General features: G+C 41.7%; 1 protein-coding gene across 5 annotated transcripts in view; it reads right to left on the reverse strand.

The window, feature by feature from the left end:
- Tm9sf4 (transmembrane 9 superfamily member 4) overlaps positions 1-24,228 on the reverse strand; it is a 46,248-nt gene extending 22,020 nt beyond the window's left edge. For 2 of the 5 annotated variants that reach the window (XM_047539757.1, XM_047539756.1), the window contains exons 1-3: positions 21,508-21,733; positions 4,340-4,453; positions 1,952-2,051 (exon numbers count right to left, since the gene is read on the reverse strand). Coding sequence is in view for 3 of the 5 variants with exons in the window: in XM_047539752.1 (XP_047395708.1) it covers positions 1,952-2,051; positions 4,340-4,453; positions 19,392-19,492; positions 21,508-21,526 (334 nt within the window). In the remaining 2 variants the exon portion in view is untranslated. Of the gene's footprint in view, positions 1-1,951; positions 2,052-4,339; positions 4,454-19,391; positions 19,493-21,507; positions 21,734-24,041 lie in introns of those variants that run through there. The other 3 variants (XM_047539754.1, XM_047539752.1, XM_047539755.1) reach the window with 3 other exon arrangements.
- Between the last annotated feature and the right edge of the window lie 340 nt (positions 24,229-24,568).

The following is a 24,568-nucleotide window of genomic DNA, read 5'->3' on the forward strand; positions in this document are numbered from 1 at the left end:
CACTTCTGCCCTGTTTTAGAAACCTGGCAGTGCAGGTGAGCCTGCAAAGCCAGGGATGGAGTGACCCAGTGGACAGCAAGGACATCAACAGGACATCTGCATGGTCACAGCTGAAAGGTCATTTTACAGACTTGAGGACCAGAGAGGGAAAGTGGCTTTGCCCATGATGGTCATGGGGTTGTGATGGTTCCAAGTCCCTGCATTCTCTCCCCACACCCAATGCTACTGCCCACTTTCTTGCAGGTCAATAAGGAGCTGGCCTGAGGAGAGGAGAAACTGCAGAGAGAGGAACAGACTGCAGACCAAGTGAGCTGGCACACTTCTTGATATTTAGAAATTAAACTTAAAACCAAGAAAGAGAACATACTGGTCCAGAATGGCTCATGGAAGAATTCTTCTTCTTTTTTTTTTTTTTTTTTTTTTTTTAAATGGGGTATCCCTATGTTGCCCAGGCTGGTCTTGAACTCATGGACTCAAGTGATCCTCCTCCTCAGTCTCCCGACTAGCTGTGACTACAGGCACGTACCACCATGCCTGGGTGTAAGTACTCCTTTTAACAATGAGCCACAAGCCATGACATGGACCTGCTGCGAGGAACTACTACCATACCCCAGCACTGCCACAGATGATCCAACACATATGCCATGATATAAATCACCGTCAACATTGACACTCACAAGCACAGCCCTCAGACAGCCCTGGTGAACCTTTCTGGAGAAGGCAGCTGAGACAACAGAAATAACTCTGGCTTTAATAAAAAAAAATTATGAGTTAAAAGCTCAATTTCTCCACCTATTGGCCATATGATACTGAGTGGGACAATTATACTCAGCTGGCGGAGTTACTGGAAGGATCAGACAGGACAGTGAACAGAATATGGTGCTCAAGGGTATGGACTTGAGCCACAGCTCCCAGGGTCCTGCATAAGTGTAAGTATTATTAGGTACTCTACAAGGTAAGAGACTTAGTTACTTTGTGCTTCACTTTCCTTAAGAGAATATACCTCATTAGTATTATGAGAATTAAATAAAGTGAAATTCACAAATGCTTAGAACAGTGCCTGGCCCATGCACAGGTGGTATTAAAAGGGGGGGTGTATCCCACTTTTGGTTAAACTAGCTCTATGACCTGCCCCCAGCTTGTTTGGGTCTCCCTGGACCTGGCAGTAGTCACACCTGTTATCTAGGCGTTCTGGAAACATCTGAGCCATGGGAGCCCTGACAGAGAAGATAGTTCTTTCAGAGGCCTGACCAAGAACCAATTCTCTTTCTCTTTCTCCTTCCTAAGGTGTAAGAGAAGAGGAAAGCCTCTTAAGGTTCTAGAGGTCGGGGAGAGCATTTTTCCAGTCTTATCTCCAGGACTTAACACACAAGCCAGGCAGAGAGGAAGCACTAATAACTGTCCTAAGCAGGCACCTTCAAATGTCTTTCTTTAAGTCCCCAAATCTGCCAAATGGAGAATTATTTAACCTAGAATAACATGGCTACTATTTATGGAAAACTTGTGCTAGACACTGGTCTGGGGGCTTCACACATTATTTGAGGCATGTCTTGCACAGCTTAGTTAATATGGCAACATCTCTGCTTGCTTTAGAACAGAGGTAATCACTCCCTCTTTCAATGAAAGGCAGAGCAGGTGATAGAAGCCATTAGAGAAGGGGATATTTAGAGATAAAGGGAAGTCATTCTGAATAGAAGCCAAGTGCTCCAATTCTGAAAATGACCAGCTGGGTGGGTTCAAAGCTTAGTTTAGCCATTTGTGGTACAACCAAAGGCAAATCACTTACCTGAAAAATGGGAATAAAAACTGTAAATCCCCTCCCCAAGGGCTGCTATGAAGATTAAATAAGCTAACAGACATATAAACTATGTGCAACAGTGTCCAGATAAGGGCCAACTGCTATCATCATTGTGAAAATTGTGCTGGGTTCCCCTCTGGGGAGAGAACTTACCCAGATTCTCTGCCTTGTAGGTTATTTTGCTGGGCTGGCAGAAGGGCAACGAGTAGTATTCGTATGGCAGCTGAGTTCGAGAGCTGGTGAGCTTCACAGCCTGGTAGGAGAAGAGAGGCTGTTATTCCTCAATCCAGCAGAAACCAAGATAATTGCTCTAAGAAGAATCCTCCCAGTCGCCACGCACATTCAGTACACTTGGTGGTATCATCCACCAGGCAAACTAACTGTAGCAGACACGACTACGACCCATAGTAGTGTCTATGACTCTGGATTATTTTACTTTTCAGTAGTTTTAGGCCACATTACAGATTTAGTTTAAAAATCACAACTAATTTAAGACACTAAGAGTCTTGAACATGTTACTGTCCTTTGATATGATCATTTCATTCTGGGTCTCTTTTCTAAGGAAATATTTCAGATGAGGAAAAAAAAAGCCCCTAGGAACAAAGAGGTTACTCCTTATTCATAACCACGTGGCTCTCCCTGTCTCTAACTTTCACTCTGCTACTCCTCTCTGTCCCCATCTGCTGACTTTATGCATTTGGACTCAGTTTGAATGCCCTCATCTGTAAGTCCTTCCCTAATTATTCCACCTAAAGAAACTCCCCATCATTTCCAGTTGCATCCCTCTCAGTTTCCTTTACAACATATCAAATAAAATGCAATGATTCTGTTTATAAGGTTTTAAAAAAATTAGTCTCTCCCACTAGAGGCTAAGATTTAAATTCCAGGAGGGCAAGAACCACAGGTGTTTTCCCTTGTGCCTTAAGAGAAAGGAAGAGTAGATGCTCACTAAATGTCTGCTAAATGAGAGAACTGATCAATAAGCCATGAAATAGTCATTCAATTCAATATTGTACAGTCACTGAGAATGAAGTATAAGATAATGAAGGAAAATGTACAGAAAATGATGCAAGCACCAGACTACAGCTTCAGAAAGGGAAGCAGTCACAAAAACCCAAACCACAGATAAGGGAATCATCAAAAATGTAGCAAAAAAATAAAATTTTAATTTAACTAAAATTATCTTTACAATTTAGAAGCTAACCACCATTCCTTATACCATCTAAAAGTATAAATCGTTTTTAGAATTCTAGGTCTATTATTTAAAACCCTTGCTTTGGAACTGGGCATTTTTTTGGACTCTAGGTAGGCAATGTGGCATGTATACTGCAGGTTTCATAACATCCCCAGCTGGGTCTGCAGCAGTGCCTTATGGTCCATGACTATTTGTGTGGAGAAATGCAAAAACATTCATGCTAAGTGGGATAAATGTGAATAAGTAGCTTCATGTTAGCTGAGGTCAGCTCTTGCCTCCAGTGAGCTTAGAAAAATCCTGGGTTTCAGAGCTTTTTGGATGTCAGATTGAGGGGACTGAGGACTTCCATTAAGCATATCATGAATTAAAGAAAAATGGCTAAAAAGTTACTCTCTTAACAATTGTGTATCTCTTGGTATCCTTCCTTTGGACAATTAAGAAAAAATCTGCATTACAAAGAGATGAATCTCACCTTTATGTTCTCTCTTCCCACCCAAGGTGTCCACTCTCACATCCCCTGCTTGGTGGGACTGGAGGCCAGAACACCCCTGTACCCACTATGCCATAAACTTTGCTCTGGAGGGGGCTTCTGGCAGAGGTCAAAGTGGAAGAAAACACTGCAGAGGTAAAGAGACGGTGACTGAAATTCATTCTGTATCTTTCTTAAACATGTGACCTTAGATTCATTTGCCTGGGCCTTGGTTTCTTTATCTGTAAAATGTATAGAAAATCTGTAAAACATAGAATTTGCCAAAGATCATTCTCAGGTAGGGGTCAGGTTCAATGTCTGGCATGTAAATTATCCTCAGTAAATGTCATTTTATTGTTTCCTTAAGATACAAGTCTGACTGCCAAGGAAGAGAGATGTTTACAATATATGAACAATATGAGCAGATGCTATGAGTTTCACAGAGAAAAGACGGTAACTGAGAGAAGGATGAGCAGATGAAAGAGGAAGGCAGAGAAGCCACAGAAGAAGAGGCAAGTGGAGTGAGACAGAGATAGAGATGGACATGGACACACTTGCGAGAAAGAGAGAGAGAAGAGATAAAAGAGACCTGCAGGAATCAATCATACAGAGAGAAACACAGAAGCAGAAGCACAGAGGTCACTCACAAAGGAGAGCCAGAGACACAGGGACAGAGATGAAGAGGCAAGGCAGAATTCCTGGAATGCAGGCCCCTGAGGGCACTCTACTTCAGGCCATGGAGCATGCAGTGAGCTCTTTTTCTCAGGGTAAATGGCAGTCATCGGTGTTCTCTGTAACCACAGGATGAACGCGAAGAGCTCACCATGTTACTCCAGCCTGGCTGCCCAGCAGAGACTCCAACCGTGAAGGAACATACCTTAATTTCTACAGGGTCGTTCTGGTGGAAGTTGATTGGTGCAACCCCAGGTACGTAGAAGGCGTTCGTTTCACACTTGAGAGACAGAAGTAGCAGGGACCACGGCAACCAAACCTGTTCAGAAGAAAGGCCACTATTGGAATGGGGGAAAGAAGAGAACTTTTTCCTAGAGCAGATCACACCAGACTACCCTCAAACCTGCTTCCAATGAGCCAGTGTCACTTCCCCTTCGGGAAGCCTAGTCGGGAAGCCTAGGCCCTTGTAAATGTTGTCTCCCAAATCCCTGATAGTGGGCATGGTGGAGGCTGAGGGAATACTTGAGCCCAAGAGTTTGAGGAGAGCCTGGACAACATAGTGAAACCTCATCTCTAAAAACAAAACAAAACAAAACAAAAAACAAAATGCCATAGAGTGCTACAAAATAATTCTGTACCTCCAGAAATGGGCCACAAAATGGATCAGGTAATTAACATCTGGGCAACCCTGTCACACAGGAGCCACACCTCCTTGCTTCTGGATCACTGATATTTTTTGTTACTAGAGATTGAACTCAGGTGCACATACCACTGAACAACATCTCCAGCTCCCTGATCCCTTTTTTTGAGACAGGACCTCACTAAATTGCTGCGATTGGCTTTGAATTTGCGATCCTCCAGCCTCAGCCTCCTCCTAAGCCACTGGGATTACAGGCATGTGCCACTATGCCTGGCCTAGGTCACTGTTGTTTTAACCATTTCATAGTGTATCACTCTCTGCTACAACTCATAGGGAGTAAAGCTCCATAACATTCCATTAATTCCCTCTTCTCTTTGTATCAACAGCCTCTCCTTGTCAGGATGCTCCTATGTTACCATTTTCCCATAAGCCTTCTCAAATGGAACTGGGGTCATTACCTCCTACCCTCCTCAGCTCAGCCAAAGAGACCTTCTTGCTTTTCCCCTGACAGCAAGCCCTTCTCCAAGCCTCAGGGCCTTGACCCTTACTGCTTCTTCTGCCAGAAGGTCTCTCCAATGTATCTGCATGGCTCACTCATTCTTTATATCATTGATGTCTCTCAAATGCCACGTCCTCAGACAAGCCTTCATTGATGACTATCTAAAATAGCATCCTTAGGGCTCCCATGATCCATTTTTCTAGTCCCTTACTCTACTTTATTACTATTCCTGGATTTATCTATTTGACATGGATGATTCAGATCTGTTTGTATATTACACACCCCCTCCAACTGATGTAATCTGAGGGAGGAGGGACCGTCTGCAGCATCCTGAACAGTGCCTGGCACAGAGCAGGCACTCAATAAATATCTGCAAGCAAGACCAATTTCTGACCTCCACAATTCTGCCCGTCAAAGCTTCTCTTTCCCTTCATTAAAATCAGCACTTCACACATTCTAGGAACTAGAAAAGCTGCCTCCCTCTGCTCCCTCTGCCTGGTCTGAACAAGGAATTTCTGTCACACACACACCTGAATCACCAACTCGACTGGGTTGCTGTACCTGCCTTCTCCTTTCACCCTTCACTGCTGCTCATTTCAGATGCTTGTTTCCTGCCACCCTGACACTGGTCGCAGCTTCCTGATCACCTTGCTGTGGCAGCCCCTCCATCCACCAAAAGACATATTCCCAGCCCTCAAAGACATACTCAAGATTCTTTTTGAAGCCCAGTTTTGCAGGCAGTCATTGACCGCCACAAACACACTCATCTGTGTCTTTATCTGGACTAAGTGGAAAAAAGATGGCTTTAGAAGTTTCAGGTTCTAGCTGTGGGCAATGGTACGTGCCTGGAGTCCCGGCTACTTGGGAGGCTGAGTCAAAAGGATCACTTAAGCCCAGGAGTTTGAGGTCAGTCTGGGCAACATAGTGAGAGTCTGTCTCAAAGACAAAAAAATTAAGGTTCAGAGTTCAGTGTACTTTCTGTAGATACACAGCTTGGTCAAAGTCTTAAAAAGCACTGGGCGCGGTGGTGCACACCTGTAATCCCACAGGTTTGGGAGGCTGAGGCTATAAGCAACTTTGTGAGAAACTGTCTCAAAATAAAAATAAAAAGGGCTGGGGATGTGGCTCAATAGTTACAATGGTTAAGCACCTCTGGGTTCAATTCTGGTACAAAAAAAAAAGTCTTAAAAGCAATATATCCAGTGTTTCTCTTCTGGTTTGTTGTAAACTTTTATTAGTATCTAATACCATTTGAAATAAAAGTTTGACCCTGAGAAAAACAACAATGGCCAAGATAGGTATATTGTATTTGATAGTCAAAAAGTAGACAGATTAAGAACAGGAAAATCTATTAAAAAAAAAAAAAAAAAAAAAAAAAAAACGGCAAGCCTATAGGTAGAAAATTGCCTCCGGGGCAGAATTCCACATTGGAAGGCAGACCCCACCCACTACCACACACACACTGGGGACACCCAGGGGTGTTCTACCACTGTGCTACAACCCTAGTTCTTTTTATTTTTTGAGACAGGGTCTTGCTAAAGGCCTGGAATTTTTTATCCTCCTGCCTCAATCTCCTCAGTCCTGGGATTACAAGTATTGCTCCTGGTCCTACCTTTTATTCTTAAATAATTTTAGATTTACAGAAGAGTTGCAAAGACACCAGAGTTCCTATATTACTCTTTACTTGGTTTCCCCTAATGTTAACATTGTACATACCAAGGGTAAGTAAAGCTATTAAGGAATAACCAGCCTACATATTTTTTGAAAAAGTAAAACCTATTCAATGAATAATTCAAACAGTATACATGGGTATACTGAGAAAAATAAATTTTCCTCCCATTCCAGCTACCCAGGGACAACTGCTACTGCCAGTTCTTTGAAATCCCTCCAGAGGCAACCTATGTATGCAGTGAGGGAAGGTTTTCAGCACTTGGACTTGCCTTGAATACAACATTAAACAGGTTTTTATTCTTTCTCGACAGTAATGGAAATCCTAGTTTCAATGGAAAGCTAGTTTCAACATCTGATTTTTTTCTCCATGGGAGGATTTGCCCCACTTGTCCAGCCACCTGAGGATTCCAATCCTCCCTCTTGGAACCTTTGTGAACACTCCTCGGCTGTTAGAATGCGAAGCAAGTGTTTCATATGAGAAATAAACATTCTCCTTCTTTTCCCTCTAATTCCCCTCTATACCTCAATTCTAGTTAGCTAAGATATAAGGAGGACAAATCCTGTGTTACTGGCATAAACTGCCATTCAAAAGTTGCTCAGAAAACACAATTTTTGAAAATGCAGAAAACAATTGTTACACAAAGACATTACTAGCAAACTAGTTTTCTTATAGAAAGGATCAAGAGAGGAAAAAAATGACAATATCTCCATAATAAACTAGAGTGTGAGCTGGGTGCAGTGGCACACACCTGTGATCCCAGAGGCTCAGGAGGCTGAAGCGTAAGGATCTCAAGTTCAAAGCCAGCCTCATCAACTTAGCAAGGCTCTAAGCAACTTAGTGAGACCCTGTCTCAAAGTAATATAAAAAAAAGGGCTGTGGCTGTGGTTCAGGGTTAAGTGCCCTGGGTTCAATTCCCAGTATCTACTTACATACATACATACATACATACATACATACATAAACAGAAAAATCGATCAATCAATAAACTAGTCTTTGAATACTTAAACTGGCAACCAAAAGCAATTCAGAAATTCAGCTTAGAATTAGAACTAATCATTACACCATGAGAGAATGGCAGTATTAGATTATTTTGTTTGAGGGGGCGGGTATTAAGGATTGAACCCAGGGGCACTTTACCACCGAAGTCACATCCCCAGCCCTTTTATTTCTTATTTTGAGACAGAATTCCTTGCTAAGTTGCTGAGGTTGATCTCAAACTTGCGATCCCACTGCCTCGGCCTCTCGAGTCCCTAGGAATACAGGTGTGTGCCACCACACTTGGCTCAGTATTAGATATTAAAGGTCATGTTGTGGTATTCTCACATAGTTGGGGGGAGTTACAACTGGAACATTTCTGGGGGCAACCTGGCATCTGTATCAAAAGGCCCCCAAAAGTGCATACTCAATTCTACTTCTAGACATGTTCAAAAACATACGGCAAGTATGACAAAATCTAAAAGCGTGCGTGCCACGGCATTATTTAAGCAAACTGAGTGATGAATTTTTTTCTTTCTTTGTGTATCTGTATTTTCTAATTTTTCTTACAAAGCTATATATTACTTATATAACTTCTGAAAAAATTATAAAATGAGGCCAAAGAAAATGTCATGGTTGTGCACGCCTGGGTTTAAGTAATTCGAGTTTGGTACGGAGAGACATCCTCTTGAGGGCCCTAAGATGACTTCCCAGCAGCATCTCCCACCTTTTCTTTCTAAGCCTTGGGAGATCCAGGAAGTGCTCCTGACCTTGGAGAGCACACTGGCTGCCTCTGTTTGTTCCAGACACTCCACCCTGCTTGATTCAAGTCCTACTGCCCCGTGGAGGTCCACACGAAATGTTTCTTCCTTACTTTTCAAGGTACTTTATAAACATCTCTACAACACTAGAGGAAAGAGAATGGAAACATCACCCAATGCCCAAGTGAATTCATACGTTTGAAGATTGCTGCTTAGGCTGTTTGAGAAACACTCAAGTCTGTACTTGTTTAAGGTCCCATCACGATGGCACTTTTCATGCTTAGTTAGGGCCATTTCAGCATCTGCCATCTCTCCCCCTCACTAGTAGCTTATCTAGCTTTGTTGATCAGGGTGCTCAATAAACCCTTATTAAAATAAACACAAACCAAACTCTGATCTACTAAAATATGAAACTATTCATTCACATACAGGTTTAACACTGTGATTCTTTATCTTTCCAGTTTCTCTTGAAAATCTGATAAAAAAAAAAAATTCTGGCAGGCACAGTGGTGATGCCTGTAACCTTAGCTAACACAGGAGGATAACAAGTTTGAGGCCAGTCCCAGCAACTTATTGAGGCCCTAAGCAACTTAACAAGACCTGTCTCAAAATAAGAAATAAAAAGGGCTGGTAAAGCGCTCCTGGGTTCAATCCCTAGTACAAACAAACAAAAAACAAAAACAAAAACAAAACAACCCTCACATCATTTAAGGAGTTGTTGACATTTCCTACCTTTCTACTTTTATAAGCTCCTAGGTTGAAAAATCCCTAAGAACATCTCTACACTTTATCTATATGTCAAGGATGATGGTTCTCTGCCCTGGGGAGCTTTAAAAACTACATGCCAGTTTCTAGGAGGCTAAGGCAGGAGGATCATAAGATTGAGACCTCAGCTTGAGCAACTTAAAGAGATCCTTCCTCAAAATTAAAAAAAAAAAAAAAAAATTTTTTTTTAAATGGCTGGGGACATAGCTCTGTGGTAGAGTACTTGCTTAGCATGTATGAAGTTCTGGGTTCAATCCCTAGTATGGGGGAAAAAAATAAATAAATAAATAAAAAACTACCCATGCCAAAGCCTCACCTTAGATTACTGATCATCATGACCAACGAAAAGTCAGACTCTTTGAGAGACAGGACCCCGTCTTCTGCACTTTTAAAGGATCACTAGGTTCTTACTACTCAAAGTAAGATCTTTAGAGAACAGTATTACCATTTTCTGGAAGCTTGTTAAAAATACAAAACCTCAGGCCCTACCCTAGGATTTGAACCAGAATCTACATTGTCCAAGTTAAAGGACCACCAGTCTAGGTGATCCTAACGCAGCCAGGGTCAAGAACCACTGCTCAGGTGGCAGTGTCTATCCTAGGTGATATATGACCCTTGGAAGGGAGGTGCTAGGTTTTTATGTCTCTTTGGCCACGTTTAAAACCACATCCTGACAATTAATAAGGAGTGGCTATCATATATTGGGCAAAGTATTGAGCCTGGGGCCCCAAAATATGGACAGGGAATTGAACCCTATCCTTCAGTTTGCAGCTTCGGGCCATCAACTTTGCTTGGCACAGGTGTCCTTACTTATTAGGATGGATTCATGCAGGAGAAATGGGGCTGAAACACCACTGCCCTTATATATGAGACATTATGATCATTATTTCCTGCTAACCAAAAGAATGAGTTCTGAATTTCCCCTCCTAAGAAGCCTGACACCAGACCTTTTAGCCTTATCTGATAAGTGATTTGAAGCTGGGGCAGAGGATTACAATCTCCTTTAGTTATCAAGTCAATTAAATCTAAGAAGTTACTTCAGTTCTACCTTCTTTGGAAACAGAATCTTCCAGACTTAGATGAGAGACACTGCCCTGGGGAACTCAAGGGCTCTCTGAGAGTTCAGGCTGCAGAGGAATGAAAACCAAATCTTGAGAGACTCCAATACACTTTTGTTCCAAAGTCTTAGACAAATGGAGCAAGTCCACACATGCAGAACAAAAACAAACAAAAAGACCACAATGAGAGTACTCCTCACCCTAGGAGGGAGACACACTGTGGCAGACATGGTAACCTCCAATTACCATTTACCTAATCCTGCCTGGTGCTAAACCCTTCACACACACTAATTTGTCACATCCTTGCAACTACCTGTAGATTTTTGCCAGCATTTTGAAGACAATTGCCAGTTAACATGAGTCACAGGGGGCTCGTGTGGCTCAGTGGTAGAGTACTTGGCTGGCATGTGTGAGGTCCTGGGTTCCCACTAAGCACTGCATATAAACATGAGGCACAGATTAATAACTCGCCCAAGGCCAACCAGCCAGAATGTGGAGAGACAGGTATGCTTGAGACAGGTGAATCGTAATATAAAATGAGAATGTAATGATGCTGCTGCTAATAATGGCAGCTAACATTTACTCCACACTGAGGATGTGTCAGGCATATAATCAGTTCTAAGTTCTTTTCATGTAACAACTAATCATCACAACAATCCTACTGGGTAGAGACTCTTATTCCCAATTCACAGATGAGATAACTGAGGTTCAGAGAGGTGACCAATATTGGATGAGCCAGGATTTGTACCTAGGCAGTTTGAGCCCAAAATCTGTGTTCTAACCAGTGCTGCAATGAGTTCTCCAGTTATTTATTGACCATCTACCATGTGTCTGGTATTACCATGTGAGCAGACTCACAGAACACATTCCTACAAGGAGCTTTCAGCCAACTAGGGACAGAAACAAGACACCAGTCAATCCCACTAGGTGTCAGATGCTATTAGCTGGTTAAGAGACTAGGAATTGTTGGGGAGTATTCAGCAACACACCCAGTCTTAGGGGTTAGGGGAAGGCAGGCATAGGGAAGAATTCAAGTCTATTTAAGGCATGAAAGAAAAGGGGAGGGAAGGGAGAAGTGTTCCAGGAAGAGAAAAACACAGATAACAAAGGCCTGTGGCAACTGAGAGTTTTTGGCAGGTGAACTATAGGCTGTACTCCTTAAACTTTACTGTGTGGGTAAAGCACCAGCAACCTTGTTAAAATGCAGACTCTGATTTAGTAGGTCTGAGGTGGGGCCTGAGATTCTGCATCTCCAATGAGCTTTTAGGCAATGACAACATTTTTTTGGTGTATGGATGTACTTTTAAATAATCTTGATGGAAAGTTTTTTAAGAAGAATCTAGAGGCTAAAAAGATGAAGGACATATAAAGGAAGAAAATTAAATAAAGTACACCACAAAGAAAACAATGGTTTGGATAAAAATTTACAGCACACATGACAAAGTACTAATTTCTTTAAGATACCAATAACACTTATAATTAATGAAGGATAAATAACTTGTAACTCAAAAGAATACATAGCTAGTTTAAAAACAAAATGAAACAAAAAGTTCAAATGGCTAAACACAAAAGGATGCTGAACATCATTCATAATTTTAGCGTCTGAGACAGACAAGATCGGGCACTTTCGGGTGGTATGGCTGTAGACCATTCATAATTTTAAAAATCCAAGTCAAAATAATGACATCTCATTTTTAACCTATCAGAGTCACAAAGTTTTAAGATGTCTGAGTGCACTAGATATAGGTCAACTGGCACAGTCTTTGGGGAGAGCAAGTTAGCAATGTACACTAACTTAAATGGAAGGTAGAACTATTACTGAAGGACTGCCACTGAGTCATTAGGGAGAAAAAGACTATGATGCCCAGTAGTTTAAGTATAGCCTGATTTCAATTATCTAAATAGATTTTTTGTTTTGTTTTGTTTTTTGGTACCAGGGATTAAATGCAGGGTACTTTACCACTGAGTCACATCCCCAGTCCTTTTTTCTATTTTATTTAGAGACAGGGTCTCACTGAGTTGCTTAGGCCCTGGCTTTCAACTCATGATCCTCCTGCCTCAGCCTCCTGAGCCTCTGGGATTACAGACATGTACTACCAAAGCTTGACAAAGACATCACAAGAAAAGGAAGCTATAAATATCTATTATTAACATAGATAAAAATGTCCTTACCAAGAAATTGGCAAACTGAAACAGCAACATATAAACAAACCAGGGATCTTCTTCACTCAGATAAAGGGCAACTATGAAAAACCCACAGCTGATATCATACTTAATGGTGAAAGACTAAATGTTAAGTTCCTCTAAGATCAGGAACAAGGCAGGATGTCCTCTCAACATCTGTTTTCAACACTATGCTATTAGCCAGGACATAGAAGCAAATAAATTAATTAAAAATTAAAGGCAACTAGAATAGAATAAAAATAAGTAAAAAGTGCTTTTACTTGCACATCACATGATCTTGTATTTAGAAAATCCAAAGGAATCACAAAATAATTAACTAGAACTAACATACAAGTTAAGGAAGTTCACAGGCCACCAGATCAACATATAAAAATTAACTCTATTTCCACATACTGGCACAAATCAACCTAAAAAATAGAAATAAAATAAAATTCTACTTAGTATCAAAAAGAATATTTAGGAATATATTTTTAAGAAGGACTTGTACATTGAAGATTATAAAACATTACTAAGAGAAATTAAAGAAGATCTAATTAACTGGAGATACTCCATGTTTATGGATTGAAAGACTCAATAATGTAGAATGGAAATTCTGCTCACATTGATCTATAGATTCAACGGGATCCCTATCAAAATCCTAGCAGGTTTTCTTGTAGAAACTGACAATCTGACCCTACATTTATATAGGAATAGAAAGGACCCAGTACATCCAAAACAACTTTGAAAACCAAACTGGACGATTTATATTATCCAATTTTTAAATATTATAAAGCACAGTAATAAAGACAGTATAGTAAGGATAGGCATACATGTCAATGGAACAAAATGTAAATTCTAGAAATAAATCTTTACATTTACAATAAAATGATTCTTTTTTTTAAAATTCTTTTTTATAGTTGCGGATGAACAAAATGCCTTTGTCTATTTTTATATAGTGCTAAGGATCGAACCCAGTACCTCATACACATTAGTCAAGTGCTCTGCCACTGAGCTACAGCCCCAGTCCATACAATAAAATGATTTTCAGCAAAGGTGCTGAGGCAATTCAATAGAACAGTCTTTTCAACAAATGGTATCTTACAGTTTAGAGCAGAAATGTCCCCCAAAGTCTCATGTATTGAGAGCTTTGTCCCTAGTGCAGCCATGTTCACAGGGGAGGCTTTTATGAAGAGATTAGATCATGAGGGTTTTAGACTCATCAATGGATTAATCCACTGATGGATTCACAGATGAATAGACGATTAGGAAGTGGTGGACATTACAGAAGGTAGGACCTAGTTGAGGGTAGTGGGTCCTTGGGAGTGTGCCCTTGGGAACTATATCTTGTCCTTGACCCTCTTCTCTTTTTCTGTTTCCCACCTATCATGGAGTGAGCAGCTCTGCTAAGCTACATGCTTTCAGTCATGATGCTCTGCCTCACCACAGGCCCAGAAATAATGGAGTCAACAAACCATGGACTGAAACCTCTGCAACTGTGAGCCAAAATAAATCTTTCCTTTTTTTCTCAGGTATTCTGTCATAGCAATGAAAAGCTAACATGGTACTTGGACTATTGGATAGTCATGTGTAAAGGAACCTCATACCATACATAAAAAATTAACTCAGCTGGGCATGGTAGTGCACACCTGTAATCCCAACTACTTAGGAGGCTGAGGCGGGAAAAGCCCAAGTTCAAGGTCAGCCTCAGCAATTCAGTGAAATACTGTTTCAAAAATAAAAAAAGGGCTGGGAGTGTGGCTCAGTGGTAGAGGGCCTCTGGGTTTGATTCCCCAGTAGTACCTCAAAGACAAACAAACAAAAACAACCTCAAAATGAACCACAGACCTAAATAGAAAAGCCTAACCCTGCCAAATCTCTAGAAGATAGAGAAGAAAACCTGTGTGGATTAGGCAAAGATGTCTTAGATGTCATCAACAGTATAATTCATTAAAAAAAATTAATAAAGAGCTGGGCACAGTTGTGCACGTCTATAATCCCAGCAACTCAGGAAGCCAAGGTAGGAGGATTGTGAATTCAAAGCCAGTCTCAGCAACTTAGCAAGACTGTATCTCTAAATAAAATATAAAAAAGGGCTGGGGATGCGGCTCGGTGGTTAAGCACCTCTGGGTTCAATCCCTGGTACCAAAAATAATAATAATAATAACAACTTAGATTTCATTTAAAAAAAAAATTACACTTTCAAAGACACCACTAAGAAAAAGAAAAGACAGGCCACAGGCTAGGGGGACAATCTTTGCAAATGTATCTAGAATATATAAAGAACTCTTGTAATTTAGTATGAAACAATCCAATTTAAAAAAGGTGAAAGCTGGGGGTGTAGTTCAGTGGTAGAGTACTTGTCTATCAGGTGGGAAATCCTAGGTTCAACCCAGTGCCTCCCACCAAAAGAAGCAGAAGATTTGTATAGACATTTCACAAGAGAAGATATATGAATGGCTAATAAGCACATAAGATGTTTAGCTGGATATGGTGGCACATGCCTGTAATCCCGGCTACCCAGGAGACTAAGGCATAAAGATTGCAAGTCTGAGGCCAGCCTGAGCAACTCAGCAAGGCCTTGCCCCAAAATAAAAATAAGCAAACAAAGGGCTGGGGGACATAGTTTGATAGTAGAGCACCCCTGGATTCAATTCCCAGTACTGCAAAAAAAAAAAAAAAAAAAAAAAAAAAAAAGGTTTAATCTCATTTGTCATTGGGGAAATGCAAACCAAAACCACAGTGAGGTAACCACACATGCACTAGAATGACTCAACTCAGAAATACAGACAAGAAGCATGGATCAGGATGTGGAGAAATGAACCCTCATGTACTGTTGGTGGGAATGTACGATGGCAGACACTTTGGAAAGTTTGGTACCATCTTAAAAAGTTAAACTTACCATACTAGCCAGCATTTCCAACTCTAGGCATTTACCCAAAAGAAAAAGATATGTCCAGACAAAGACTTGTATGTGAATGCTCAGAGCAACTTTAATCACCATTTAGTAGTCCTCCCTCATATATGGTTTCACTTTCCAGTTTCAGTTACTGGCAGTCAACCAAGGTCTGAAAATACTACATAGAAAATTCCAGAAATAATCAATGCATAGGTCTGAAATAACTTTCATTACAGCATAGTGTTATAATGCTCTATTTTGTTATTAGTTATTTCTAGTCTCTTACTATGTCTAGTTAATAAATTAAACTTTATCATAGATATGCATGTACAGGGAAAAACAGCACATATAATAGAGTTCAGTAATAGATGTGGTATCCACTTGGAGACATTGGAATATGTCTCCTCAGATGGGGGAGGGGACTGTTGTAGTTGAAAAGTGGAAACCATCCAAAGGCCTATCAGTAATGGAGAAAAAAAATGTAGTATCTCCACACAGTGGGAAACTATTCAGCAATTAAAAAAAAAAAAAAAAAACTACTAATACATGTTAAAACCTCTAAAACATTATACTAAGTAAAAGAAGCAGGTGCAAAAGTCTATACACGATGATTCTACTTCCATGAAATGCCCAGAAAAGGAAATCTACAGACAGGAAGCAGATCAGTTGTTGGCTGGCTATGGAAGCAGGGGTTGACTATAAAGAAACTTGGGGGAATAGAAATGTTCTAAAACATTGTGTCATTGTGGTGATAGCTGCAGAAGTCTACATTTACTGAAGTCCAATGGGTGATTTTATGGCAACAAATTATGCTTCAGAAATCTGAAGAAAAAAATAACTAGCTGGGAGGGAGGTACAGATGAAACTAGTTTAGCAATATAATGGTAATTGTTGAAGCTGGGGATGCATTATGGGGATTAGTTATATTATTTCTTCTACTTTCGCTTATGTTGGAAATTTTTATAACAAAAAGTTTAAAAAAGTAGTCACGTGCATAAAAATATTCTGGAAAGATATTTTAAAAATTAAAAAAATTACTTCTGATGAATGGTTTATCGGTAGCTCAGTGACCTTTTCATTTCATGGCTTTTTAAATAATTGACAAAATTATACTTATTTATTATCACAACCTGTTTTTATATTCTTATAGCTTTTATACTTTTTTTTCCATGTACATGGGTCACTCTTATTCAAAATAAATACCTTTGTATTTTAAGAAGGGAAGGAAATGGGTTGCCTCTGAATAGTGACAAGTAAGAGATATAAGGTAAAAATGGTGCAAAAGGGGCTGGGGCTCAGTAGCAGAGCCCTTGCCTGGTGTGGCAGAGGCCAGGATATAACGTCCAGCATCACAAAAAAAAAAAAAAAAAAGGATAATGCAGAAAAGATTCTGCCACCAGGTTTGTGGGTAACCAGACAGATCAGCAATTCTCAACCTCAGGGAGTACCATGAACCCCTCTGAGAATCTTGCAGGAGCTCTAGACCCTGTTCACAGCAAGGGAAAAGTTCCAATGTATAGAATATAACATATGATTCCAGGAGAATCAGGGCCATAGACGCTTATGGGCCTTTGACAAGACTGCCATACTACATGCAGTTCCAACTGTGACTCCATTATTCTCTGTAGCCTGATGGCCTGATAGAGGATGACTGACCTGCCGCTCACTTCTGTACGGAAGGTAAAGTAGCAAAGTGCTTGCTTTTGGGGACATTCCTTTGTACTTTTCCCCCATCTGAGGTTCAGTATGAAGTCAGTTATGTATTTAGCAAACATCTTTTGCACGTTCAGGGCCATGAAAGGAGGGGGCGTCCTAAGAGATGTCAGCCAGCCCATTCAATGTCACTTTGGTTTACTTGGTTTCCAAGTCACCAGACCACAAAGGCAGCTTGTCAGAGAACAAGGTGATGGCAATCTAGAAGCCCTCTGTGTGGTAACTGTACACTCCATCACTGGCAAAGATATGGGCGATAGGAAAGTTACAGAGCTCAAGAGACCCAAGAATCAAGGTCTTTCCTTTCTCATTTTTTATTCTTGGGGGTTGGACAATCAGAAAAACCCTACAAACAGCAAAGCAAGGAAGGGCTGCGAGGACAAAAAAGCACCCCTCACCCTCCAAATTTGGCTCCACCCAGTTTTAAAGGTGTGAACAATTTCTCCCAAAGAAAATAGGAAGTTTCCCCTGAGAACTGAAAACGATTTCATTCACTCTCATTGCTCTGTGACCCAAGTTAACCTTTTCTTTTCTGGAGCCCTCTGCCTTGCAACCTCCTTTCCCATAAATAGCATCACCTAGCCACACAGTCTGGCCAGTCTCACAGCGGTTCCTGTTCCTTCCTTGCTGCAAAAGCGGTTCCTTCCTTCCTTTCCTGCTGCAAAAGCATCACCTTCCTCGCAGGAGGCAAGATCCTTATTTTTCTTTCTTAAGGACAGTCACTTGTTAAGACCATACTGGTAACTGCTCCTACCTTAATGAAAAAGAACGAGAAAGGAGGGAAAGGGGAGGGAGGGAGGAAAGAAGGAAGGGGAAAAATGGCTTTGGGGGCACAGTTTGCCAATAGCTAAATGAAATCCATTACTCACTCAGTTAAAACTCCCTAAGAATTCAACCACATGAATGAAGGCTAACGACAGCTAAAGAACACTCACCAGAGGGCTGGGGATATAGCTCAGCTGGCAGAGTGAAAAAGAACACAAAAACAGTAGAACCAAATTAGCCACTGGGGACTCTGAAAATGTAGCCTTTATTTCAGGGCCAGTAGATACAGAATAGTAGAGACACACAAAATGGGGGAAGGGGAAGACCCCTCAAAAGGTTGTGTAAATCCAGGTGAAACTAACCATCCTCACCAAGCAACAGGCAGCCAGAAATGTACCACCCTTCTCTCCTGTCCTCAGGTACTGACTACAGAACTCAGTTTAGCATACCTCCGCCCATTTCAAACTTGGAGTAGAAATACAGAGCGCCCTCTTGGTGCCAGGCACTTTCATCTCATGCATCATTCCCACATCACAACACAGGACCATCAAAAAGGGTTATCACAACAATCCTTTTGAGCAGAATATCACCCCACTTCAAAAACAAGAAAATTGATTCAGTGTGAGATGATGAAGAACATCTGGATGTGGAAGTGTTGATGGTTACATACACTGTGGATTTACTTAATGTTTGGAACCATACATTTACGTCTCTCTATCTCTCTCTCACACATGCGCACACACACGAGATTAAGCAAAACCAAGGTAACAGGCATAAAGAGGCAAATAGTTTGACCAAAGTCACAAAACCAGTCCAAAGTCACAAAAGTAATCAGAGTATCAAAAGCTGGAATACTAGCCCAACCTGAGACAGGGATTTCAAACCTTGAGAGTTGTTTCATGTGTCAGGCATAGGTAAGAAATCATGCTAGACTGGCACAGAGGAAGCAATGAAGAGGAATGAGATGGAACTGAGAAGTCCTGACTGTCCCCATCCATACTCCATTTGGGAAAGAGTGGTGTCAGCAAATGGTTCAGGGATCAAAGAAGGTTTGGAGGTAGGTGGCTCCTGTTATTGATCTGTGGCCAGATGGCCCTGCTTATCCTGGGTCCTTCCCACTATGCTGCCAGTGTCCAGAGATCAAAACTCAACCTTCTGCAACATTCTGCAACCTGCTTTTTTAATGCCAAGATCAAAGGGGAACTTTTGTCCAAGTTGTAAAAGAGAAACCAAGAGGCACCTAAATGCTGTGTCTCCCTCCTCTGTACTTCCTGGGGGGATTAAGGGCACTCCTTTATAGGGACTCCTCAGGGAAACACATTTAACCAAGGCTTAGTTTCAGCACCTTACCTCTAAGGACACAGCAGCTCCTACAGTGTGAGCCAGGTGGGGTAACTTGAGAGCAGACAGACACACAACCAACACAAGACAACCTGGAAAGATCACAGGGACTATGATCATGGAAAAAAAAAAATCTGATTTTACAGGCACAATAGCAAAAAAGTCACCTTAAAGGGAAGTATTCTAGACCACAGAATTTTAGCTTGTAATTTAGAAATCATAAAGTTCAAATTTTAATTTCACCTATGACATATGTGGAATTCAAATTTTAATTTCACTTATGACATAGGCGGAAAACAGGCCAAGAAAGCCTAAATAACTTGTCCAGGGTACACAGAGAATGTGACAGTGTTGGGACCACGCCCAGACTGACCCTGTGCTCCTTTCTTTCAATTAGCTAATGTCCAACTACACATGAGGTCCAGAGGAGATAGCAGCTTCCCACACCGTGGCTGGTGGCAGAGTCCAGACCTCCTGCCTTCTGTTTCAGGACTTTCCCATCAACCTGCCCTATGGTTAGCACCAGATTCCACCACTAAAAACTGTTCCTGTGCTTCTGGCTGGGGCCGGAGGGTCTGGCTAGCACTGCTTCCATTGCCTTAAAAGAACTGTATGTGCAAGTGTGCTGGCCTCCAGCATATTGGGTGCGTACTCTACTGCTGGGCTACAACCCCAGCCTTTTTTTAAATTTTATTTTAAGACAGGGTCTCCCTAAGTTGCCCAGGCTGGTCTTGAATTTGCAATCCTCCTATCTCAGCCTCTCACATAGCAGAGATTACAGAGGTGTGCCACTGTGCCCAGTTCAAAAGAACCTTGATGTCATTTTGTCCATCTCTCTGCCTCTAGACCATATTAAACCCAAGCAACCTCAAAACAGTGTGAAATAGGCCAGCAATTCCACTATGAGGTAAATACCCAAGAAAACTGATGACATTCATGCAAAAATGTGCGCATGAATATCCACAGCATTATACTTAATAGTTCAAAAGTGGGAACAATTCTAATGTCTATCAACTGATTAAAAAAAAAACAAAACTGTATGTAGTCTATCCATACAATGGAATATTATTCAGTCATAAAAAGGAACGAAGTACTAATATATGCTATAAATGGACAATTAAAAACATAAATAAAAGAAGTCAGACACAAAGACCACATATTATAAATTCCCTTTCATGAAATGCCCAGAAAAGGCAAATCCACACAGACAGAAAATAAATTAGTGGTTGCTAGGGGCTGCAGGCAGGAAGAGTAAGAGTGACTACTACTGTTTCTTTTTAGGGTGATGAGAATATTCTGGAATGAGATAGTGGTAATAGTTGTCCAACACTTAATATACTAAAACCTACTGAATTATACACTTTAACAGGGCAAGTTTTGTAGTGTACGAATTATATGTAAAAAATAAAACTATAATACAAACCAAACCAGTGTGAATGAGACAAGTAGATACAAGTGAGTCAATGTGAGAAATTTCTAGACCAGAGATGCCTACAAATGTATTCAATGTACATTTTCCAAGTTCCACCAAAATAATATTCCCAAGAGCAGTTTTACATAAAGAATGAGATAGCAGACTGCTTCTCAATTTAGACCTAGTCAGAAAAATTCAATATCCTATAACTTTCTAGCGTAGGACAAGAGGAAGGCAAGAAAATTTAAAAAGAACTTCAGTTTATAGGGCCTACTTTCTCCTATGGTGGGAGAAGTCTTGCCCTGCAGGTTCAGAAAACATTCACTGTGCTATGAGGTAGCAGCCCAGCCCTTGGGGAAGAAGAGCCATTCCCCAGGCTAAAAGAGGGAGGGAAAAGCCCAGTATTCACAATCCTAACTTTCAAAACAAAAGAACAAAGAAAAAAACCCCAGCCTGTTCCCATGGCCACTGAAGCTACTAGCTCAGTTCCTCTTTGGTTGTATGACTTGCCTCAGGAACCTGCACACCCCAAAATTAGATCCCACACACCCCATCCCCAATGATTGTGAAAGTCTATTTGTATGAGGATGTGGGGACCATTTGACTTCCGTGTAATAAAGTGCTTGGCACAGACCAATCACGTTTGAGACTCCACTTTGCCTGTTACACACCCCCCCCTATAACAGCACTTCATGCCTTTTAACTACTCACCAAACATGCAGTTTTTCATATGCACCCTTTAGACTGGCCTCTGGGAGTCACTTATATATCGCATACTCCATTTCTTAAAATCAGTTAGTTTTCAACATGAAAGTGCAGTACAATATTCCCAGGTGTCATGACAAACACTAAATCACTGTGCTGAGGATAAAATCCAAACTCATTTCCATGGCCTGTCTGCAGCAAGAGAACAAGCTGGTTCTCCTAATGTTTTGTCCTGGAAGGATAGGAAGCACAAACAACTTAAGAGAACAATCTATTTCAAATATAGTCCACAGACTACAAACTGGGCTACAACTCACCCTGATTTTAAGTCTGCTTCTAGGCACACAGTTGCCTCAGTCCAATTTCATCTTGTGTCATTCTCTCCTACTCCCACCTATCACCATGCTTCAGCCCCCCAACCCTGTGTTCCTCAAATGTGCCAAGCTCTCTATCTTGGCCTTCAGGCTTAGCATTTCCTTTACCTGGAACATTCCCTGCATAGCGGATTCTTCCTGGTCAACCAAGTCTCAACTCATATCCCTTTCTCTGAGAAGACTTCTCTGATCACTCAGTCCCAAGTAGTTGTGTCGCCCAGTCACCCCAATCACTATTACTTCACCTGGCTGTCTTCACAAACCTAACACTATGGGACATTATTTTATGTATTTAGTTGTTCACTGTCTTGTCTCCTCAGACTAGAAAAGCTCCACAAGGATAGGGACCTTGACCCTCCAATTCACAACTATGCCTCCAGTTCCTGGCACAAAGTAAGCACTCAAATATTTGCTGATTAAATAAATTTGTACCAGAAACATGTATTGCTAACTTATAACCTCTTAAAAATCTCTGAACAAGGCAGGAATTTCCCAATGCAATGCTATAAATGCCATTTTATTGAACTTTTTCCCTATGCTGAGAGGGTGTGACTTCCTGTCAAGTTCTTACACCATCTTTGTTCTGAATAGGGTAAAGGAAAAAAAAAAAAGGGTTTCGACAGTTCACTTGGGATTTTCCCCATTCATGGTTTAAACTGAAGTCTGAGACCATGGGAACCAGGTAAGTTTGCAAAAAAAAAAAAAAATTTTTTTTTTTTCTTTTGGTGGTGCTGGGAAACAAACACAGGGCCTTTTCCATGCCAGGCAAGCACTCTACCACTGACCTATAAGACCAGTCACAGGATGTGAAAATTTTCCCCTGCCAATTGTGATTCTACATAGGAATCCTTCATCAAATAAACAAACAATAGTAAGTTATCAATCGGCTAATGGAAGGAGAAAAATCCTTTATCAGTCAATAATCTATGGCTGTTTGGAGAAACACCAAAAAAAAAAAAAAAAAAAAAAAAACACCAAAAAAAAATTAAGCAAGAATTATCCTCTGCTAAAGTCCAATGTTACATCCTATTCTCCAAGACTTCCTTGGAAGAAATTATCCCAGGAAGAAATTATCTGCTGAGATAACAATATCCAGGAAGATCCAGGAAATCACTCTGGACTAAGTGACTTCGATTTTAGTTCTGAACACTTTACAAGCAGAATGTAGGCTGAACTTTTGAAGAAAAGCCAGTCCTTCAAAGATTTACTCCCAGGGTTCTCGCACTGCTTTTACCCCCACCTTCATCCACACACAGACCTCATCCTAACCAGCTTCATCATAATGAGCATTTATCCCTAAGGGGTTATGTGACCCTGTAGGGGAATGGGGAGGGGAGGCAGCCATGTGGGGCTAGAAGTGTTTTTCAGAATGTAGTTCACGGACCATCTCCATCATAATCACAGTAGTGCATATAAAGGTGCAGATCCCAGGGCAATGCCCAGTCCTACGGAGTTAGGACCTTTGGGAAAGGCTCAGGAAAACTGTATTTTAACTTGCCTTCCCACACACAACTTGAGATTCTTACGCACAGCAGTCTGAGAACCAGTGGGATAAAAGGACGCTAAAAGAGAGGCAAGGAGTTGATTGAAAAAGCCAGAAGGGTAGGAATGGGTCTGGCAATGGAGGACAGGGATGGGCTAGGGGAGGGTGTGCTCTGGGGTATCACCAGTCTAGAGCGGGTGTGTGAGACGGGGACAGCTGAGGGTGGAGGTGAGTACAGAGCTGAAGCTAGGAGGCTGGTCAGAAGCGAGGTCGCATCCGCGGACTGGCCAGGACGTTGGGGAGGCGGGGAGAACAGGGTCTGAACATGAGGGGGAGGAGCAAGGGTGGAAATAACGGGGATTTTTCGGGGGGGTCAGGGCTGAAAGGTGAAATTGGGAAGTGGGGATCACAGGGGGCGGGGACCAAAGTAGGACTAGGAACCCAGAGGAGACAGTAGCCGAGGTCTTCCTCCGAAACGGCGCCTCTCCTAAAACTCCGGGCCTTGACAAGCCTGAGTGCCGGATCAAGGCCCGGGAGGAGGAATTGGGATGGGATCCCAGTCAGGGGCAACTTGAGCAGGGGTTCTGAAAGTGGCTTGGCACCACGCATGGGGTGCCGGAAGGTCCTGGGATACCCGAGAGGGCCCTGCCTCAGCTCCGGCTCCCGGAGTCTCCTTCACTCACCATCGCCGCCGCCATCTTGGATCCACGTGTCGCCGTGATGACGTCAGCGGAAGTGGTGCTTCCCTGGATACGGACTTCGATTCCGCGAGGTGGTCTTCAGCTCCAATCTCTCCTGTCGACGCGGTCAGCGAAAAGGCAAAGGAGACTTAACTCCTGCTGGACAGGCTGATCTGGGCAGTCATGTCGCTGATGAGGTGAAGAGAGAGGCTGGTGTAACTACTGGAGCCATATTAGCTCCTGGCAGAGACGGCGCCTTCCCTACACCCGCTGCCTTGTGGGTAATGGAGTGTGTGAAACACTCTTGCTCGCTCGGCGCCATCTTTACTATTGGCAGAAAGACCCGTTGCCAGGGTTACCCAAGACCTTGGTAGAGCAAGAAGGTTTGGCAGCTGGGCTCCCACAGCAGCCGGACTCTGAGAATAATTTGTAATTATGTATTTATTTGCTTGACTAGCATATATCCTTTCTAATAGTCTATACTCCCTATGAAGTTAGGGCCCTGCCTTTTATTTTACCTTGCTCTACTT

The sequence above is a fragment of the Sciurus carolinensis genome, chromosome 2 (assembly GCF_902686445.1).
Source record: "Sciurus carolinensis chromosome 2, mSciCar1.2, whole genome shotgun sequence".
Classification (NCBI taxonomy): Eukaryota; Metazoa; Chordata; class Mammalia; order Rodentia; family Sciuridae; genus Sciurus; species Sciurus carolinensis.